The sequence below is a fragment of the Arachis hypogaea genome, chromosome 12 (genome assembly GCF_003086295.3).
Source record: "Arachis hypogaea cultivar Tifrunner chromosome 12, arahy.Tifrunner.gnm2.J5K5, whole genome shotgun sequence".
NCBI classification, from domain to species: domain Eukaryota; kingdom Viridiplantae; phylum Streptophyta; class Magnoliopsida; order Fabales; family Fabaceae; genus Arachis; species Arachis hypogaea.
Window position 1 is genome coordinate 93,064,218 of NC_092047.1, and position 20,547 is coordinate 93,084,764.

A 20,547-nucleotide genomic window follows, 5' to 3' on the forward strand; every position below is an offset into this window, starting at 1 on the left:
TAATTGAGTATGGAGAGACTATGCCATTTGAGCTATTACTCATTGGCCTCAAACAGGCCTCTTGAACCATCATATTTGATAACTATTCATTGGATAATAATGTCGTTTAATTGTGTAAGAACATATACAATATATTGTAAACATAATAATATATAGATGATGAGGAGTCTCAACCAATTTGAGTTAATTCAGTGGTTAACTCACTAATTCATTTATACAAATATTAAAAGTTTAAATTTAATAAAATTTAAAAATGGTTACATCTTCTAATTCTATTCTTTTAATTATCTGATAATGGAAGGGCAACAAAATAAAAGATAATAATAAATTCTTAAAAAAACTGTGATTAAAGACTGAGGGTTAATAAGGCTAAGCATTACAAAATAGCAGGAGGTTTAGGCGTAGGGTGCTGGACATGTTCTCCTTCAAGTTCAGATATGACTATTAAGGAGTCCATCAATTCAAGAGAGAGGGGTTCTGACTTTGGAATTGGGTTCATTACCTGCAAATCAAACAATTAATATTAATTAATGGTTTAACCTGAATTATTACCATTGGCATAGGCACCTATACCTTCTTGTTGTTTTTCACATAACCTATGGCTACTTCTCTCCGTAAATATGCTCTCTCAGACAACTCCCAAAATGTTGGGTTCTCTCCTTCCCTCATGTAAAGCCCAATGTCCTGCACAAACCAAAAATACAATTAAGGATATTCCTGAATTCGAGGGATAAAATCTTGATGCAATTCGTATTAAATTAAATTCATCGGATCTAATATCCATATTTTTTATGTTAGGATCTTTACAAATCAGATCGACGTAAAAATAAAATATATTATAAAAATTTATTTTTATAAAAAATTTAATAAAATTTTCCTTTTTTAGTTCTTTAAACTTTTAAAATATTATTAAACTAATTTTTTATCAAAATAAAATAATAAGATGTATATAAATAATAATTATTAATTGAAATAAAACTTAAATATAATACATATTTTATTTATTTATTTAGTATTTTATGCGGATATACATATCAAATATATAGATATAAATATGATATTCGTGATTCGATCTTATCGGATCATATTTGTAAATTATGAATCAAATACGAATAAATACTTTAAATTTGTGGATATGATTCAATTTATTAACACTTTTAAATAACATTGTAGTAATATAATGTAATAAAATATTTATTATTTTACCTAAAAGTTTGGCGTTTAATTTATTAAAAGTATAAAATTCATAAATTTTAAATATTTGATATTTATTATAAAAAAATAAGTTTGGCAAGTTTGGCACACAAATGATAGACGCTAAAAAATTAGTCATGTAATAATTAGTAACAAATACCACTCTTCCTAATAATATTGATACTGATTCTTATGTAATCATCAATTGTGTTGGAATATATTACACCAATACTAAAAGTTAGTAACCAATTAACTATTTGTATAGAATAATATACCATGATCTATTATATTCATATTATAATCACATATTTATAATCAAATTTCATAAATAATATAATTTAATTAATTTTATAACTTACCAAATTTGATTCACATTTACAATCAAATTTTATATCTAATATTGGTGGTTGATTTTTTTATATTAATAAAATAATTTGATCATTTTATTAAAAAAATCTTTGATTATTATCTTACAAAAAGTTCAATTATTCACTATATATAAAAAATTTGATTATTTTAGTGGTTAATTATTTTAGAAATGGACAAGCATAGTATAATCTACTGTTAAAAATAAGTTGAGTACTTTTTTTAATGTAAACATAACAAAATTTGAAGATTAATTTTATGATGAAAGTTTAGGAGTAAATAAATTGAAAGGTTAGACTTGTGATTTTAAAATAATAAAAAAAATTTGACTCTTAGATTTTTCTTATTTAAAAATTACAAACACAAATTTGATTTTCAGATGTTTGAATTTAAAAAAATAAAAAAATCATAAATATAAATTTAACCCTTTAATTTGATATTTAAATTTGACTCTCAAATTTCTTCTAATTATCATTTATAATTTTGTGAACACTTTTCTAATATTAAAATTAAAAAACGTATTTAGTAGTACCTAATTACTAATATTTTAGATTTAATAAAAATATTTTTGTATTTACTTTTAAATAATATTATATATCTAAGTTTTTTTATTAATTAAAGTCCAACTAAATTAAATAATAAAACTTAAGTAATGCTATTCATAACTGATTTTTTATTTACAAAAACATTTAGATATATAATATTATTTTTTACGTTTTACCTTTACATATATTTCGTCCCCCTCTGCATCGAGAATATCTTTCCAAACCTCGTTCAATTCACTGTTCTCAGCCACTGAAACATACAAACATTCAAGCCATTAATAGAAGCTACCGCTGTACAGTAATTAAAGGGACTGCAAGAAGTTAGTTGTGAGACCTTGAGCTGTTACAAGGCTCATTAGTTCCTCCCCTGCTATGTACGTCACTGATGGCTTGATTCTACTCATCTGCGTCCACCATTTTACGTAACTCCTTCATCAATACCGACCACATGCATATTGCTGTTGCAATATAATCTAATACGAACTATTTTAAAGGCTAAATTAAGGTTTATGATTTACTTGTTTTCCCAATTTTGAATCCACAATCTCTGCAACTAGATTTTGGACCTGCAATCACCAATTAAAAGATATCAGCTAAACATAAAAATATATCATGTAAGTTAGAATAAATATTCAAATGGGTCAGATTGGATATCATTAATTTACTTATTTAAAACTACTTGATTATCCTAAAAGTAAAATAACTATAATTTTGGGCATAGAATAAGTTTAAAAAAAAATATAAAACCTATATATATTGTGGATTATGGGATTATAAAAAACTAACCTATTTTAGCTGATAAAACCACGATTTTATGATAAGTAAGTTTTAAAAATTTCTAAAATTTTATCTAATACACACAAAAAAACCACAAAAGTGGATCATACTGAATATTAGTAATTTACTTATTTAAACTATATAAATACTAAAATTATCAGATTGTCCTCAAAGTAAAATAGTTATAACTTTGTCCTCCCGTTTTTAATATAAATCGTGGCCATAGTAGAAGTTTTAAAAAAATATATAAAATTTACAAAAGCTAACCTATATATTGTGTCCTATATATATTGAGATTATGAGATTATAAAAAACTAACTTATTTCAGCTGATAAAACCACACAAAAAAAAAGCATTATGCTTTTTAATAGTTTGTATAGATCTCTAAAACTTTATCTAATACACAAAAAAACTACAATTTATGTAAAAAAATTTGGTTCAGCCTAAAACCAATGTGAAACCCACAATTTACGTGAGAAATACTAGTTTTAGTTATTAGATATGATGGTCACCCATAATGATAATACTACTGTAACTTGGCAGAGGTATTCAAAGAGTTTCTAAGCCTTGATAACCCACCATCTTAAAACAAAAATGTAAACAATTTAAAATATCAATAATTTTTAATAAAACCTTAATAAGAGAAAATCAATCATTTAAAAATATTTATAGAAATATATAATTTTTAATAAGAGAATATCAACTCAGAAACATTTATAATAAGATAATATTATATTTGGTGGAAACCATATTTAAATTAACAAATTAATTGTTTCATGCAATAATTCATATACTTTCCTTTTAAATTTTTGGATCTATAGTTACAAATACAAATATAATTCTTTCTTTTCCTAAATGCATTCATATTGATATTATTATTAATATATTTTAATATAAATAATAAGTATTGATAATATTCATCTAATTAATTATAATGTTCTTTTACAAGAGATGTTTATTTTTAGAATAAGAGGATAAATATAAGAAATTAGTATTTAACTTATAAATATAAGCAATTAGTTAATATATGTAAGTAATTCTGACTAAATATAATTTTTTAAAATAATTTAATGAAAATAGATTTAATATTAAAAACAATTAATATTTAAAAGGGTTTTTTACTTAAATAAAATAAACCAATACCAAAATTACTGAATTTCCCTAAATCAAATTTTGAAACGTAAATATCCTCTTTTTACTATTATATAAATCGTTCCAGGGGTATGAGGATTATATAATATGTTAACCATGCCACCCAAGAACGATTTATGCATGAATGATCAAGGGGAATAGAGAGTAAATCGTTACAGGGCACACAGGGTTATAGGTAACGCATAAATCGTCCCACCCTACAAAGATTCACGTGATTTTGAGCTAAAACACAAAGGCTTAGCACGATTAATGTGTTAAAATAAACCCTCTCAAGCCTGGCACGATTTATGTATAATAGGATACTTTTATTTATAATAATTTAATTTAAATTATATCTATTTAAATTTTAACTTAAAAAAAATATATACTTTTATAATTTCAATTATTAATTTCATTGAGAAGATTAAATTAAATAAAAAAAATACTAACAAATTTTAATAAAAAGAATACTAAATTTTAATACATAAATTTAAGTTTTTTCTTTAAAAAAAAATTGTCAAAAGGTGTTAAAAAATATTAATTTTGCATAATATAAATTTATATTGCTTTAAGTAACATAAATTTAAGTTTTTATAAAATTTTTAGTATTCGTTGTTTATATAATTTTTTTAATCATTTTTATTAATGCATATTTTTTATAGAATTTTTTTGTCATTTTTTATGTGACTTTTGTATAAAGTTTAATTATTTATTTATAATTTTAATTATTAATTCTATTAAAAAAACAAAATTAAAAAAAAGAATACTAGCAAATTATAATAAAAAGAGTACTAAATTTTAATACATAAATTTAAATTCTTTTTTAAATATCAAAGGGTGTTAAAAAATATAATTTTGCATAATATAAATTTATGTGTTTTTGAGTAACATAAATTTAAGTTTTATAAAATTTTTAGTATTTATTATTCATGTAATTTTTTTTAATAATTTTTATCGATGTATATTTTTTATAGAATTTTTCCATCATTTTTTAACATATAAATTATAAAAAATATGCATCGATAAAAATTATTAAAAAAATTATTAAAAAAATTACATGAGCAATCTATAAAAAATATACATCAATAAAAATTATTTAAAAAATTATATGAATAACAAATACTAAAAATTTTATAAAAACTTAAATTTATGATACTCAAAAACACATAAATTTATATTATGCAAAATTATATTTTTTAACACTTTTAGACTTTTTTTTTAAAAAAAACTTAAATTTATTTATTAAAATTTAGTATTTTTTTCATTATAATTTGTCAGTATTTTTTTTATTTAATTTAATTTTTTAATAGAATTAATAATTAAAATTATAAAAAAATAATTAAAATTTATACAAAGTCAAATAAAAAATATGACAAAAACAATTCTATAAAAATTATGCATCAATAAAAATGATTAAAAAAAATCAACAACGAATACTAAAAATTTTATAAAAACTTAAATTTATGTTACTCAAAACAACATGAATTTATATTATTCAAAATTATATTTTTTAACACTTTTTGATATTTTTTTAAAGAAAAAAATTAAATTTATATATTAAAATTTAGTACTTATTAAACCATTCTTCTACCTTAGCCCACGACAACAACAAAGAAGTCTCACAGCCCACAAATTCAGCCCAACAGAATACATAAATTTAATTATAATTTTAGTCTTTATTATCTTTATCTTATCTTTAGTTGTTCTTATCTTCTTATCTTATCTTTATTTGCTTTTATCTTTTATAGGACAATGCTCTATATATATTTAGTCACTTCAGTACAATTCAATCAATCAACAATCAATAAAAGTTCTTTTCTTTACTTTTCCTACTCTTTCACAATTTTATTATGGTATCAGAGCTCTTCTTGAGCTCTGTTGATATCCATGGATAAACCAACCGATTCAGATCCTAAAACTCCTTCAACTCCCCCGCCTACCATGAATAATCAACCTTCCAATTTAACTCAAGATACAACCAATCCCTATTATATTCATCCAAGCGAAAATCCTACCTCAGTCTTGGTTACCCCTGTTCTCACAGGAAACAATTACCATTCATGGAATAGATCCTTCACTATGGCTATTATTTCCAAAAATAAATATGGATTTCTTACTGGTTCTATCTCCTCTCCTCTACCTGGGGATCCTCTTTTCTCGGCTTGGGAACGTTGCAACAATTTGGTCTTATCTTGGTTATTCCATTCTTTGTCCTCTTCTATAACTCAAAGTGTCCTCTATTTTGCCACTGCCTCCTCTGTCTGGACCGATTTGAAAGAACGATTTGCTCAGAGTGATCTTCTCCGAATTGCTGAGTTGCAAGAAGAAATCTATGCACTTAAGCAGGGCACTCAAAGGGTGTTTTCATTGGTTTTCAAAATGGTTTTAAAGGATATATCATTTATCTTTTGGATGACAAAAGAATTGAAATTTCTCGAAATGTTGTATTTGATGAATTAGTTTTTCCTTTGGTTCACACAAATGACCCAATTTCTCTCTTCAACCCAAATTCTGAACCAAACAACTTTTCTATCAACACACATAACCCAAAAATACCAACCCTTCCAGTTGAACCCTCACCCATACCCATTGACCCAACTCCATCTAATCCTTTATTCTCTCCAACAACCTCTCCTTCTTCCTCACTATCGTGTCCTAACCAACTTGAATCCATAACAACCGAATCTCTTTTGAGGCCCACACCCTCCTCTTCTTCTGCACTAGACACTAGTCCACCATCACCTCCTCATCCCCTGTCACCTTCCTCACCACCTGAGCAACCACATCCTCGTCATTCTGATCGACCTCACCGACCTCCAGCATATCTCTCTGATTACTTGTGCAATTCGTCTCTCACCTCTACCAATCAATCTCCCTCAAAGTGCAGGTATCCTTTATCTTCAGTCATGTCTTTTTCTTCTCTTTCATCTTCACATAAAAGGTTTCTATTATCTCTACATTCTGACGTTGAGCCAAAGTTCTTTAAAGATGCCAATCAACATCCCAATTGGCATAGTGCTATGAAAGATGAGTTGGATGCTCTTGAGTTGAACAAAACTTGGCGTCTTGTTGATTGTCCTGCAAGTGTTAAGCCGGTTGGCTGTAAATGGGTCTATCGCATCAAACGCAAGCCTGATGGTTCAATTGATCGATATAAGGCTCGCCTTGTGGCCAAAGGATTCACCCAGACTGAAGGTGTTGATTTCTTGGAAACCTTCTCTCCTGTTGTCAAGCCTGCCACCATTAGATTAGTTTTGGCATTGGCCTCTATGAAGCATTGGCCCATACATCAGTTAGATGTCAATAATGCTTTCTTACATGGGGATCTTTCTGAAGATGTTTACATGACTTTGCCACCTGGGTTCACATCTCCTCGCCCAAATCAATGCTGCAAGTTACTAAAGTCATTATATGGTCTACGACAATCTAGTCGTATGTGGTATGACAAACTTTCTCATCTTTTGCTATCCCATGGATATCAGCAGACTTTATCTGATTATAGTCTATTTGTTAAATTTACTGGTGCTCAAATTTGTATACTTCTAGTCTATGTTGACGACATCGTTCTCACCGGCGATTCTATTTCTGAACTTGCTTCTATTAAGTCTATTTTGCACCAGCACTTCCGAATTAAAGATTTGGGCCCTTTAAAATATTTTTTGGGTATTGAAGTAGCCCAATCAGCAAAGGGAATTTGCTTATCTCAGAGAAAATATTGTCTTGATCTTTTGGAGGATTCTGGTTTATTAGGTGCTAAACCTGCCTCTGTTCCAATGGATAGTTCCACAAGATTATATCAAGACAAAAGTCCCTTGCTATCTGACCCTTCTGTGTATCGCCGTTTGGTTGGGCGTCTTATCTACCTTACCACTACTCGACCAGACATCATGTATGCCACTCAACAATTAAGTCAATTTATGGCAACTCCTACTGAATCTCATCTTCAAGCTGCCAAGCATGTGTTACGATATCTAAAAACTAGCCCCGGCAAAGGAATTTTTTTTTCAAGAGAATCAGAAATTCAGCTTCTCGGCTTCAGTGACTCTGATTGGGCCGGATGTCCTGACACTCGGCGATCTTTAACAGGCTATTGTTTCTTCTTAGGCAACTCTTTAGTCTCTTGGAAGACCAAGAAACAAACCACCGTTGCCCGCTCATCCACTGAAGCAGAATATCGTGCACTTGCCAACACAACTTGTGAACTTCAATGGATAATAAATCTGTTACAATTTTTACGTATCTCTCCTATCCGCCCACCAGTTTTATATTGTGATAATCAAATTGCTCTTCATATTGCTGCTAATCCAGTTTTTCATGAACGGACCAAACATTTAGAGGTCGATTGTCACTTGGTTCGACAAAAAGCTCAAGCTGGAGTGATGAAACTTCTCCCCATTCCTTCTTCTGGGCAATTAGCTGACATCTTCACAAAGCCTTTGTCTCCTCAACCCTTCCATCTTAATCTCAATAAGCTTGGAGTTCTCGATATCTTTCATCCTCCAGCTTGCGGGGGCATATTAAACCATTCTTCTACCTTAGCCCACGACAACAACAAAGAAGTCTCACAGCCCACAAATTCAGCCCAACAGAATACATAAATTTAATTATAATTTTAGTCTTTATTATCTTTATCTTATCTTTAGTTGTTCTTATCTTCTTATCTTATCTTTATTTGCTTTTATCTTTTATAGGACAATACTCTATATATATTTAGTCACTTCAGTACAATTCAATCAATCAACAATCAATAAAAGTTCTTTTCTTTACTTTTCCTACTCTTTCACAATTTTATTAGTACTCTTTTTATTATTATTTGTTAGTATTCTTTTTTTTAATTTAATTTAATCTTATTAATAAAATTAATAATTGAAATTATAAAAAGTATATTTTTATTTTTTAAGTTAAAATTTAAACAGATATAATTTAAATTAAAATATTATAAATAAAAGTACTCTATTATACATAAATCGTGACAGGCTTGAGAGGATTTGCTTTAACACGTTAATCGTGCCAAGCCTTTGTGTTTTAGCTCAAAATCACTTGAATCTTTGTTGGGTGGGACGATTTATGCGTTATCTATAACCCTGTGTGCCCTGCAACGATTTACTCCTTATTCTCCTAGGTCATTCATGCATAAATCGTTCTTGGATGGCATGGTTAACATATTATATAATTCTCATGCCCCTGGAACGATTTATATAATAATAGAAAGAGGATATTTACGTTTCAAAATTTGATTTAGGAGAATCCAGTATTTTGGTATTGGTTTATTTTATTTAAGTAAAAAACCCTATTTAAAATTTTGGTAAATAATATGAATTTATTAGTAAAATAATATGTTTCCAATATAGTGGAAAAAATTAGATTAGTAACTATTCTATGTACAAAATATTTTACGGTAAGTACTTTAAGTAAGTACTTTATTTTATTGTATATCTTAAAGCTTAATCCCTATAAATATTCTATTTAATATTATCCTTAAAATCGTGGATTTTCTCTTAGTGTCATATTTTTCAGTCTAAAAACAATAACTCTATCATGATTTATGCAGTCTGTGTCATGATAATTTTTGCTACGTCCATGGTTTTCTTATCCACGTAAATCATGATTTTGCCATGATTTATTCTCGCATGTTTTTTACTTAAATAGTTACTTTTCAGTAGGTATCATATTTTTATTTAAAAACTTGTCCTATGTCCACGATTGATTTATATTATATTAAACTACTCTTCTACTTTAGCCCATGACAACAATAAAGAAGTATTGTGGCCCACAAATTCAGCCAAACAGAATACAAAAATTCAATTTTAATTTTAGTCTTTATTATCTTATCTTTAATTGTTCTTATCTTATCTTTATTTGCTTTTATCTTTCATAGGACAATGCTCTATATATATTTAGTTTTACCCTCATAGTTTACAACACACTTCAGTACAATTCAATCAATCAACAATCAATAAAAATTCTTTTCTTTGCTTTTCCTATTCTTTCACAATTTTATCATGGTATCAGAGCCATGGTATCCTCCTTGAGGAGGATATATAAGTTATGATCTTTTCGGTGAGAAATCACCATGCTTCTTTTTCAACTTCCTCCCACAATAAATAATCATAAGATTTAGTTACATGCATCCAAGTGAAAATCTTACCACAGTTTTGGTTATCCCGATACTTTACCAACAATTTCGTCTGCGCCTCCATTCTTCTGGTAGTTCCGTCTGCATTCTGTTTCAGCGGTTTAATCTGCATTCTGTATTAGCAGTTCCATCTGCACTCTTATCGCGCTCTATGCGCCCTCTTTCTTATTGCGCCATACGCGCCCTCTAAAGATCAATTTTATTGCGCTCTACGCGCTTATTCTTTTATTTTTTTTATTTTTTTATTCTTTTTTTTATGAAGATCACTGCTTGCTCTCTCTCCCTCAAGCACAGCATCTCCTTTTATGTATTTTTGCCGTCAGCAGCTCAAGCTCCGCCGCACGCAATTGTTTAAAGATCGCTGCTCAAGCACAGCATCTCCTTTTATGTATTTTTGTCGTCGGCATCTCAAGCTCCGCCGCACGCAATTATTTAAAGATCGCTGCTCAAGCACAGCATCTCCTTTTATATTTTTGCCGCCGGCAGCTCAAGCTCCGCCGCACGCAGTTTTTGAAGATCGCTGCTCAAGCACAGCATCTCCTTTTATATTTTTGCAGTAGGCAGCTCAAGCTCTGCCGCATGCATCTTCCTCCGCGTCACCACGTCAGACGCGCTTTTCTCAACAATTTCATCGGAACTTATCCAAGCTGTGGATTATTGACATCTTCCATCCACCAGCTTGCGGGGGCGTATTAAACTACTCTTCTACTTTAGCCCATGACAACAATAAAGAAGTATCGTGGCCCACAAATTCAGCCCAACAGGATACAAAAATTCAATTTTAATTTTAGTCTTTATTATCTTATCTTTAATTGTTCTTATCTTATCTTTATTTGCTTTTATCTTTCATAGGACAATGCTCTATATATATTTAGTTTTACCTTCATAGTTTACAACACACTTCAGTACAATTCAATCAATCAACAATCAATAAAAATTCTTTTCTTTGCTTTTCCTATTCTTTCACAATTTTATCATATTAAAAGTAAGAGGACAAAATTATGACTATTTTATTTTTAGAACAATATGATAATTTTGGTATCATATAATTTAAGATAAATTTTACTTAATATTCTCTGATCTAAAATAAAATAAAGGATAAGTTATCCCTTTATAACATATCTTATTATTATTTGATGAAATAGATTGGTTTATCATGGTTAAATTCTTAATCTAACCTAAATTTTGTTAACCTAATCAACTAATTATGGTATAGTTTTTTTTACAAATTATAAAAATTACTAGAGAAGTTTTATTTTATAATTTTTTATTTTTTTTTTCAAAAAGAAAGCAAGGAGAAAAAAATTTGACAATTTAAAATTTTTTGTGCCTTTTGAATTTTTATTTTATTTATCCTTTTTGTCTTTTGAGATTTTTTTATTTTGTGATTCAAATTGATTAATAAATATATAATTTAAAAAAAATAAAAAAAATTAACCTTTTAATAATTTTTTATAATTTGCAAAAAAATTATATCATAACTAATTGATTAGACAAAACTTAAGTTAGATTAAAATTAAAGTTAATCATAATAAGTGAATTCATTTCATTTCATTTAATAATTTAAAAACATGTCACAAAAGTTAACTTCTTAATTTAGAGAGAATTTAGTAGAATTCATCATAATTTAAATACATAAATTACCCGATTGGATATTATGTTCCTTAATAAATTTTATTCTCTAAAAATCCTAAAAATTAAAATTAATTATGTTTGACAAATTGTCTGTTTTGAAAGAGAGGAATCAAATTTGTAGTGCATTTTTTTTTTTTTGACAAATCGTCTTATAATAAAATATGTTAAGAGAAAAATTAATTATATCAGACACATTATTTTTTTCTGTTGCATTGAAGAGAGAATAATTTATCTTACAGTAATATGTTTTAGATATAGTTATCTTATAATAAAATTAAAAACTTATATGTCCAACATTTATAGTAAAAAAATTTGATTGAAAGTACCAGAGGAACCAATTTGTCTAATGGGACAAGAGTAATTATCAAGTATTTCTAGCTAATAAAAATTTGTCGGAAACAAGTTTGATCTGGAATTGATCAATTTGTCATTTACTCTTTTTAAATTAGTTATTTCAATTAAAAGAAACATTACCTTAACCCCAAATTTATTGCAGATATTTTCAGCAAGTAGGATAGAATAAACAGATTTTTGTTCTGTCATGGATGCATCTGCAAAGAGAATAACAGTAAATATAATATTGGAAGAAGTTACTTTAATATGACCTTAAAAAAAACTGATTTCTATGCTAAAAAAAGCTACCTCCAAGAAGCCATTCTCTGTCAAATATTACAGCAATTGACAGAGTAATATCTTCATCTTTCATAGAACTCTGGATATTCAATATGGTTTCCTTTAAAGTCTCATAGTCCATAGGATTTCCAATCTAGTATAAAAAAAAAAAAAAGTTTAAAGTAAGTGAAAGATTGCAGCAAAAAAGAGTATCAATCTATTCAAATTTGATCACATAGTTTTCTGAATGAAACAATACCCTATGAGAAACACGGACATTCTTGAGTAGTTTGTTATGACTAACCCTCTCTTCTAATGACGTATCTGATAGTATTTCCTGCAAGGAAGAATTCTCTAATGAATTAAGGGTTATTAATGAAATTCATATAGAGTTTAATTTTGATCTATCGATATTGTAAAATATTTTTGAGTGGTCCAATTTTATCGAATTTTTTTGGATGACCATTCATGCGATCAAGGTAAAAAGTAATTATCTTTTAGTGACATGACATTACGTGATTGAAGGCATGTGCAAAATTATTTTACTCATCAAAATTAAATTCATTCATATATTGAATTTATGTCTATTTTAAGCATATTGTAGTTTAAATATATGTATACTATAAGAACATACCAAAACACTTCCAGGACCAAGATAATTATCATATTCTTGAATCATATCTATGACATTTGGTCGCCACCCAAGTAAAAGAATGCACTCTCTTGGTCCTTGATTCGTGTCTGACGCCTACAAGACGATCACAACAACCATCGATAATTAAAGCTTTAAACACAATTCCAATGGTATATATATCAAAACATATCCAACTATCCAAGGTAGAAGTTGTAGTATGTACCTTGGAACCTGATTTTTTCGGACGCTTCACAACATTAGCAAATCTTGTTTCACTCAATTCCATCATTTCAGGAACTTGAGGACTTTGAATTTTATCAGTGCCTTCCATCCTATCTTTAGTATTCTGAAGTGATCCGATGAGTAGTACCTAAACGACGACAATGGCTTTTAAAACTTTTATGCCTTGATCATGAAGAAAGACAAGTTTGATGAAAACAGAACCTAATTTAGGAAAATATTCTGCATAATTTAATGAATGCCAAGAAAGATATGTACATGAAATAGATTTAGTTTGTGTTTGACATACTTTATCATCTTTTTGCATAATCTCGTCGTCATTAGGGTGGAAGTATATTCTTCCGTTCCGGCATAGACCACACACAACAGCCTGAAAAATATAAACATAGTTACAAATGGAATTCACATTTGAATGTCACTAATAAGAGTAATAAGCGTAATAAGAGTAAAGTGACAATTACGTCTTCAAGTATTTTGACACTTCGGACTAGTTAGTCTTTGAAAAAAAAAAAAAAGTATCAATTAGGTCCTTAACGATAGTAAATAATAGACATATATATCTTTCTGTTAATAGATAGTGCAAAACGAAATGGAGTTGGCTTATGTATTTCGTTATCTACAAAAGTACATGTCCTATTGTTATAACACGAACATGGAAACAATGTAATTTTGAATAATGAAACATTCATTATCTTTTGAATTTTCATGTAACATTTATCAACCGCTCTTTATTTATCATAAATCATACTAAAACATGTGAAGTTTCACTGCAAAAATTATGATCTACTTGATGATCTTTCATAGATAGACAGGTCATAATAATTAACAGCACATATAAACACCATTTTTAAGTTTTACCTAATGAAATGATAGAAGGACATAACTTGTCGATTATTTGCTATCTTGAAGAATCATATTGGTACTTGTTTTTTCTTCGGAGACTAATTATTCCGAGGTCAAAATCTTCAGAGACCTAGCTGTCAATTTACTCCACTAATAATTATCTTTTTACCTCCTGAAATCCATGTCTAAGCTGCGAGTAAGTCATTCCTTCGAGATTAGGCAAGCTGCAAAGGTTAAACACATTCTCTGTAACAAGTTAAAATACTGAATGTTAGACTTCATAGATGAGCACAATCAAAGGGCCCAAAATGCTTGATGAGAGTGCAAATGCAGTACTTTGATAGTTTAGCAAGTGTCTGTAGATCTTTATGAGGTCCTTCTGTCGCGAGCACTGAACAAATAATTTGGATGCAACATTTTCCACCGGCGCCACTTTCAGTCCAGAGATTGACTTTAAAAGCTCGCTGTTAATGGAGCTCGAAACCTGCACTTACGAATAAGAATAAGTCAAGTCAACCAAGCTTTCTTCTTCTAAGTCACTCGTTAAATAGAGTTCATATATATACCTCAACTATGGTGGGGACAGAATCCATGTTTGGAATTGGTTGTAAGGCTAAAACCGACAGAAATGTATCTGTGTCAACTTCATACCTAAAAATATTAAGAATCTAAAATCAATTCACTTCATCACCAAATAACAAAACAGAAACTAAAGGTAAAAACTATATATTCTTTATTATATACCCTCAAGTCCTTTAGGTAGCCTTTGTTTTGAGGCATTGGAACGGAGACTAAGAGACTGGGATCATATTTGTTAGTTCAGAAACTGGTACTAAAATTTCAGTCTCTGTTCCTAAAATTTCAGTATTTTAATACCTCCAAAAAATGGAGACACAGGAGATTGAATTTTTTAGAGACGGAAACTAAAACTTTAATAACATTTTATACCTAAAATACTCCCATTTCAATTAATTAATTCCAATTTTACTTTTTGTGCAAATTAAATTAGAACTTCATTCTTATTTCAATCTCTATCTCCCACTTTACACTAAACACAATACTGAGACTTATTTCAGTCTCTATCTCCCAATCTCTGCCTCTCTTCCAAAGCTACTTAGTGCTTTCAGTGAAGCAGAAACACCTTAAACATGAACTAATCAAAGATTAATTACCGGTCCCCTTTTGATGGCAGTATAATTATTGCGCGTGCCTTGTTTGCTGCTGCCCTCTTAAATGATTCCGTTAATCTTAGGCTGCAACTGCAAAGACAGACATTTTACATGGAACACAAAAATTTTATTAACAATTAAGAAAATGGAAGTTGAATAATGCAATTTCACAGAATCCATAAACCATACCTTTTTGAAAGGATATCAATGTGGCGCAAATCTTTACTAATACTGACGGCTATTTTGTCGATCTTTTTTCTTGGAAGATCAGCCATAAGGAGAATTCTCTGCCTCCTGCATGAGAATGAACAAACATATTACTTACAGAGCCAACAATTTGGTTATATTTCTAGACTTGTGGACCACTTATTATAGTTACCTCGCTGTGGCGGTGCCTAAACGAACTGCGAATCCATGATACTTATTTAACTGCTTTAATATGAAAGGCAAATGACTATTCATCCCACAAATGATGATATGATCAGTCTCCTGCACTTGCATCTGAGCCCCCTCTCTGAGTTTTTCCATATTGTTCTGTCCTAAGAGCCAGCAAATAGTGATTAAATTATTGATAGACGAGCACAAAAAACTAACATTCTTGATTCCTCAAGAAACCTTACCCTGAATTCTTCAGTCATAATACTTAGGAGGCGAGAGTACAATAATATTCCCCACATTGCAAGAACAAAGCCAATAAACCGCTCTTTGCTTGTTTGTTGCTGCGAAGAAAAAAAAAAACACTCTTTAGCAACTGAATATGCTTATAATTTACCCTTTAAATAACATGAGATGCAGTGTATATATACATATAAAGAAATGATTATGAAATCAACATTGTACATACTACTAAATGAGTAGATGAATCACAAAGGCATGCCCAAGCATCCCAGAGACAGTCCTCTAGAGATTGTTTACCATTCCTGGATGATTCAAAACAATTTAGGTACTTCCAAAGCTTCGAAGAAAGCCATTAAAGTATTCTCATTCTCAACAAAATCTAGAAAATACAAATTAACTCTCTTTGCATTACCTGAACTTGAAGAACAGGAAACCACCAATGGCAGTAAATAAGACACATGCTACAAGCAGCACCACAAAGAATCTGAAACAATCCATATCAGGCATTGGAAAACAAAAGTTTAAACTATTCTGTAGATGAACTCGAATGAATGGACTCTGCAACTTACATTGCAACATTTTTTTCAAGTCGGATGTTAAATAAGTACAAGAGCCTTGATAAACTCCATCTAATATAACTGAAAGAAGGAAGAGGACTAGGTTTATTCAGGGAATTAGAAACGCAAGCAAGAGGCAATCGATTCGTCGTCTGAAACACAGTTGGTATAGTTGCTTGGATAACGTTGATGATCTGATCCAAAAGTTTCATTTTTGCCACTCTTAGTATGAAATACAATGTCATAGATTGGATCATCCTTTTAGTCTTTAAAGCCTACACCACATAATTGGAATCCAACTATAAAATGTGAGTGCAGTGTAGAATAAACTTATCCTCAACAAATTGAAAGGTTTTCCCAAAGATTAGTTACCTGAGAAGTTCCATTATCTTTGTGGGATTTTAATTTATCTTCTGAATTGTGCCTTCTCCCTACAAGGATTCCATTAAAGAGTGATTTGGTTATCTGATAATTGCTCCATATATATTATTTTAAAGCTCACCTTCACTGAGTATTTTACGTGAATGCACATGAAATGATGAACATTTGGTTCTGTTAAAGTAGCAGGGCAGAAGCCTCCTGTGAAGTAGAAGTTTTCACAATGATCAGTCTTGTAAAATAATGTTGTGAACTCGATGTCACAAGTTCAAGCCGTAAAACCAACTACTGATGCTTAACACCTTAATACAAACTTACTTTTCATCAAAATCAAATTTGCAAAATCAATTTTATGCAAACTCCCGTTTATAAACTGTAATCCAAACACACACCATATAAGTCATCAAGTTAGGCCGCCTACATTACAACCTGTGGATTAATGCAAGGTGCTTTGCAAGTATAGAAATACTAGTAGTAACAAAAATGACAAAAGAGGATGAAGTTGAACAAGAAAGTAGTAACCTGTTAGTAACAGAGAAGTGCATGAGGGTTGGAGTTGAAGGATGAGGAAGTAGCGGAATACATGGGTATGGTTGTGCCTGACACAAAACCATAGCTTCTTGCCTTGTTTGTTTTTTTTTTTTTTCTCAAAAAGCACAACACACAGCAGAATACATGGGTATGTCAATCAATGTAGAAGCGTGAGAAAAGAGTAAGATGAGTCAGTTGAATGTAACATGAGCTTATGTGGCCAAGCTACAGGTTATTTAGATAAGGTCCTATGTTGAACAATAATGATAGTCTATATATCCATTTTCATATCTATTCATCTGTATTTATTTTCTAACAATTCATACAAGCTAATATGGAATAAGTGTTTACAGTATTATTCTTTTTAGTAAGAGTTTACCATTGTTGATATTTTTAATTAAACTATTTATTTTTTTAAAAGAAAAATTATAATTGTGTTAACATACAATAAGAAATTAAGAATACATATTTGCCTTTATTTTTATTTTATAATTTTGTGTATTCTTCCTTCAAGACAATTTCATTTTTTATCTTTCTTGAAAAATAGTCCTTACATGATGAGATCATATATATATATTAAGAAATGTGTTTGTTCTGGTAGGTTGAAAAATAGATGCATACTGCTATAATAAATACATGGATTAATAAGAAACTGACAGATGAATTATATAATCTACATCAACAAATAATTTTTATTTTGTAAAATGTATTATATATTTTTTAATATAAAAATACTAAAAGACTATCCGAATTTATTATTTTTGGTTATAAATTAATTATTAATATTTAAAATTATGAATTAAAAAAATTAAATTAATAGTTAAAAGTAGTGGCCAAAAATAATAAATTATAATAATTCTAAAATACTTTTTTATTTTAATATGAATATATCCTTTAAATTAATTATTAAAATACTAAAATATCCTATCTATTGTCTCCATGCATAGAGACCCTATTTCCATACCTGAGTCAAGATATGTGTATTGAGCTTTTTATATTAACGAGCATCATCGAAATATTAGTGCAAATATATATAATCCGTATTATGATAAAAATTCAAAACATGAAAAAAATATACAATAATATTGACAGAGACTAAATTCTCAAAGTAATTTTTGAGATTCATCCTTTGTACTAAAATTGTTTTTGAGATTCCAATCGTATCAGTTATGTCTTTGAGATTAAAAAAATTGCACCATATTAATCTCGGATTCGTTTTTTGTTAACGACACGCTGACATGACTTGATGATGTGACCTTTAGTGACACGTGTTATTTTATAGTTTGACTACGTGTAATGATATGACGATGTGTTGGTCAGTGACATAAAATGCTGACGTGGATGATTATGCTATGTGTCACAATGCTATTTTGTCACATGTCGAATTCTGTCACGTGTTACAATATTATTTGTCCACATATCATCTATTATGTTATCGTTACATATGCACTAAATTAGTCTCTTACTTTACATTAAATGACTCATTTTAATCCCTAAAATTAAATGTCAGTGCACTAAATTAGTCTCTTCATTAGTTGTTTTTCCTTTTTTTATAAATTCAAAATTTTTAATATCTTTGAATAAACTAATTTTAATTTTATCTTTTCACAAGTTATTTAAATACAAGTACTTTTATAAAATATTTTTAAAATTTTAGTTTTAGTTATACAAATTTTTTTAAAAATATTTTATTAAAAGAATTATATGAGATATTGATATTGATTTAGTAAAGAGTGTAAGTTAAGAATATAATAATATTTTTTAATACAAACTTTTTAATATTTAATACCTTAATAAATATTTTAAGAATATTTGATAAGTTACTTGTTAACTAATATAAATTTATTATTCCCATCCGTTTTAAGAATGTCTGATTCCTCATATAATTGACTTCTCACTAAATTAATAAGACAGATTTATACTGTCGATTATAATAATTCATTTTATCTATAACTTAGCTAAGCGACCTTTTCATATATTACACTATTAATTAATATAAGCATTTATTGTAATCATGGCTTGAACAGTATTAAAACAGATACAAATAAACACAAAAGGTAATAATAAATTTTGGATTTAACTAACACGTGCTCTAATGATAAAAGTTAAAATCATTAATTAAAAAATTTATTATAAAAAATTATATAATAAAAAATATAATTAAAATTAGTGTATAAAAAATATTGAGAATTTTAAATTTAAAAAAAAACTGAGAAAAAACTTACGAAGGGAATAATTTAGTGCACGACATTCAATTTCAGAGATTAAAATGAGTAAATTGATGCAAAGTAAGGGACCAATTTGGTGCCATATGTAATGATGACATAGTGGATGACATGTGAACAAATAACATTGTGACACATAGCATAATCCGACACGTGGCAAAATAACATTGTGACACATGACATAACCATCCACGTCAGCATGCCACATGTCGCTAACCAACACATCATCATATCGTTACACGTGGCCAAATTATATGAGGTGACACGTGTCACCAAATGTCTATGTCATAATGCTATGTCAGCGCGTCGTTAATGGAAAACGAATCCGGGACTAATATGGTACAATTTTTTCAATCTCAGAAACATAATTGATACAATTAGAATCTTAGGGACGATTTTGGTATACGCCGTCAATCTTAAGGACCAATTTAAAAATTTAGTCTATTATTAATAGATATAGGAAAGGCTAAAAAGGCAAAAAACTATTTTAGTACCAATTTTTCAAGACACATTTCCACTAAAAAAATTGGATAAAAAGGTTGTTTCAAATACATACTTGCAGAAATTTATATTTATCATACTATATATAAAATTTAATTGAACGACAAATACTTAATCTTCTTTTTGTAGTTTGTGGGTAGATGGCTGATGCGGAATTTATAACCACAAACTAATCGGCAAGTGTATCGGGTCGTACCAAGTAATACCTCAGGTGAGTGAGGGTCGATCCCACGAGAATTGATGGATCAAGCAATAATGATTGAGTGATTGGCTTAGTCAGACAAACAGAAAATGGTGTTTGAGAGTTCAAAAGCATTAAACAGTAGATTCAGAATATCAGAAGGCGGGCAGTAAATAAGTTGAGAATAATATATGAAGAAACAGTTAAGGCTTCAGAGTTATCTATTTTCCTGTTTGACTTTTCTTACTAACTATTTTAATCATGCAAGATTTAA

At 28.9% G+C, this 20,547-nt stretch overlaps 1 protein-coding gene across 2 annotated transcripts; it reads right to left on the minus strand.

Annotated features, from left to right (window-relative positions):
- Window positions 1-132: 132 nt before the first annotated feature.
- Window positions 133-17,616, minus strand: LOC112727724 (putative ion channel POLLUX-like 2). 2 transcript variants are annotated; one of them, XM_025777607.3, is made up of 25 exons: window positions 17,358-17,500; window positions 17,154-17,208; window positions 16,960-17,036; window positions 16,830-16,888; window positions 16,470-16,732; window positions 16,313-16,384; window positions 16,127-16,202; window positions 15,903-16,001; window positions 15,662-15,816; window positions 15,472-15,576; window positions 15,286-15,372; window positions 14,680-14,764; window positions 14,450-14,597; window positions 14,283-14,359; window positions 13,560-13,640; window positions 13,254-13,400; window positions 13,031-13,144; window positions 12,656-12,733; window positions 12,427-12,550; window positions 12,259-12,335; window positions 2,624-2,671; window positions 2,440-2,509; window positions 2,282-2,355; window positions 574-684; window positions 133-502 (listed from the first exon to the last, which is right to left on the minus strand). In XM_025777607.3, exons 5-25 carry the CDS (start codon window positions 16,712-16,714, stop codon window positions 377-379), a joined length of 2,199 nt encoding a protein of 732 aa, XP_025633392.1. In that variant the 5' UTR covers window positions 16,715-16,732; window positions 16,830-16,888; window positions 16,960-17,036; window positions 17,154-17,208; window positions 17,358-17,500; the 3' UTR covers window positions 133-376. The 2 variants fall into 2 exon arrangements, with proteins under 2 accessions (XP_025633392.1, XP_025633391.1); XM_025777606.3 differs by lacking the exon at window positions 17,154-17,208 and having other exon boundaries at window positions 17,358-17,616.
- Window positions 17,617-20,547: the final 2,931 nt, after the last annotated feature.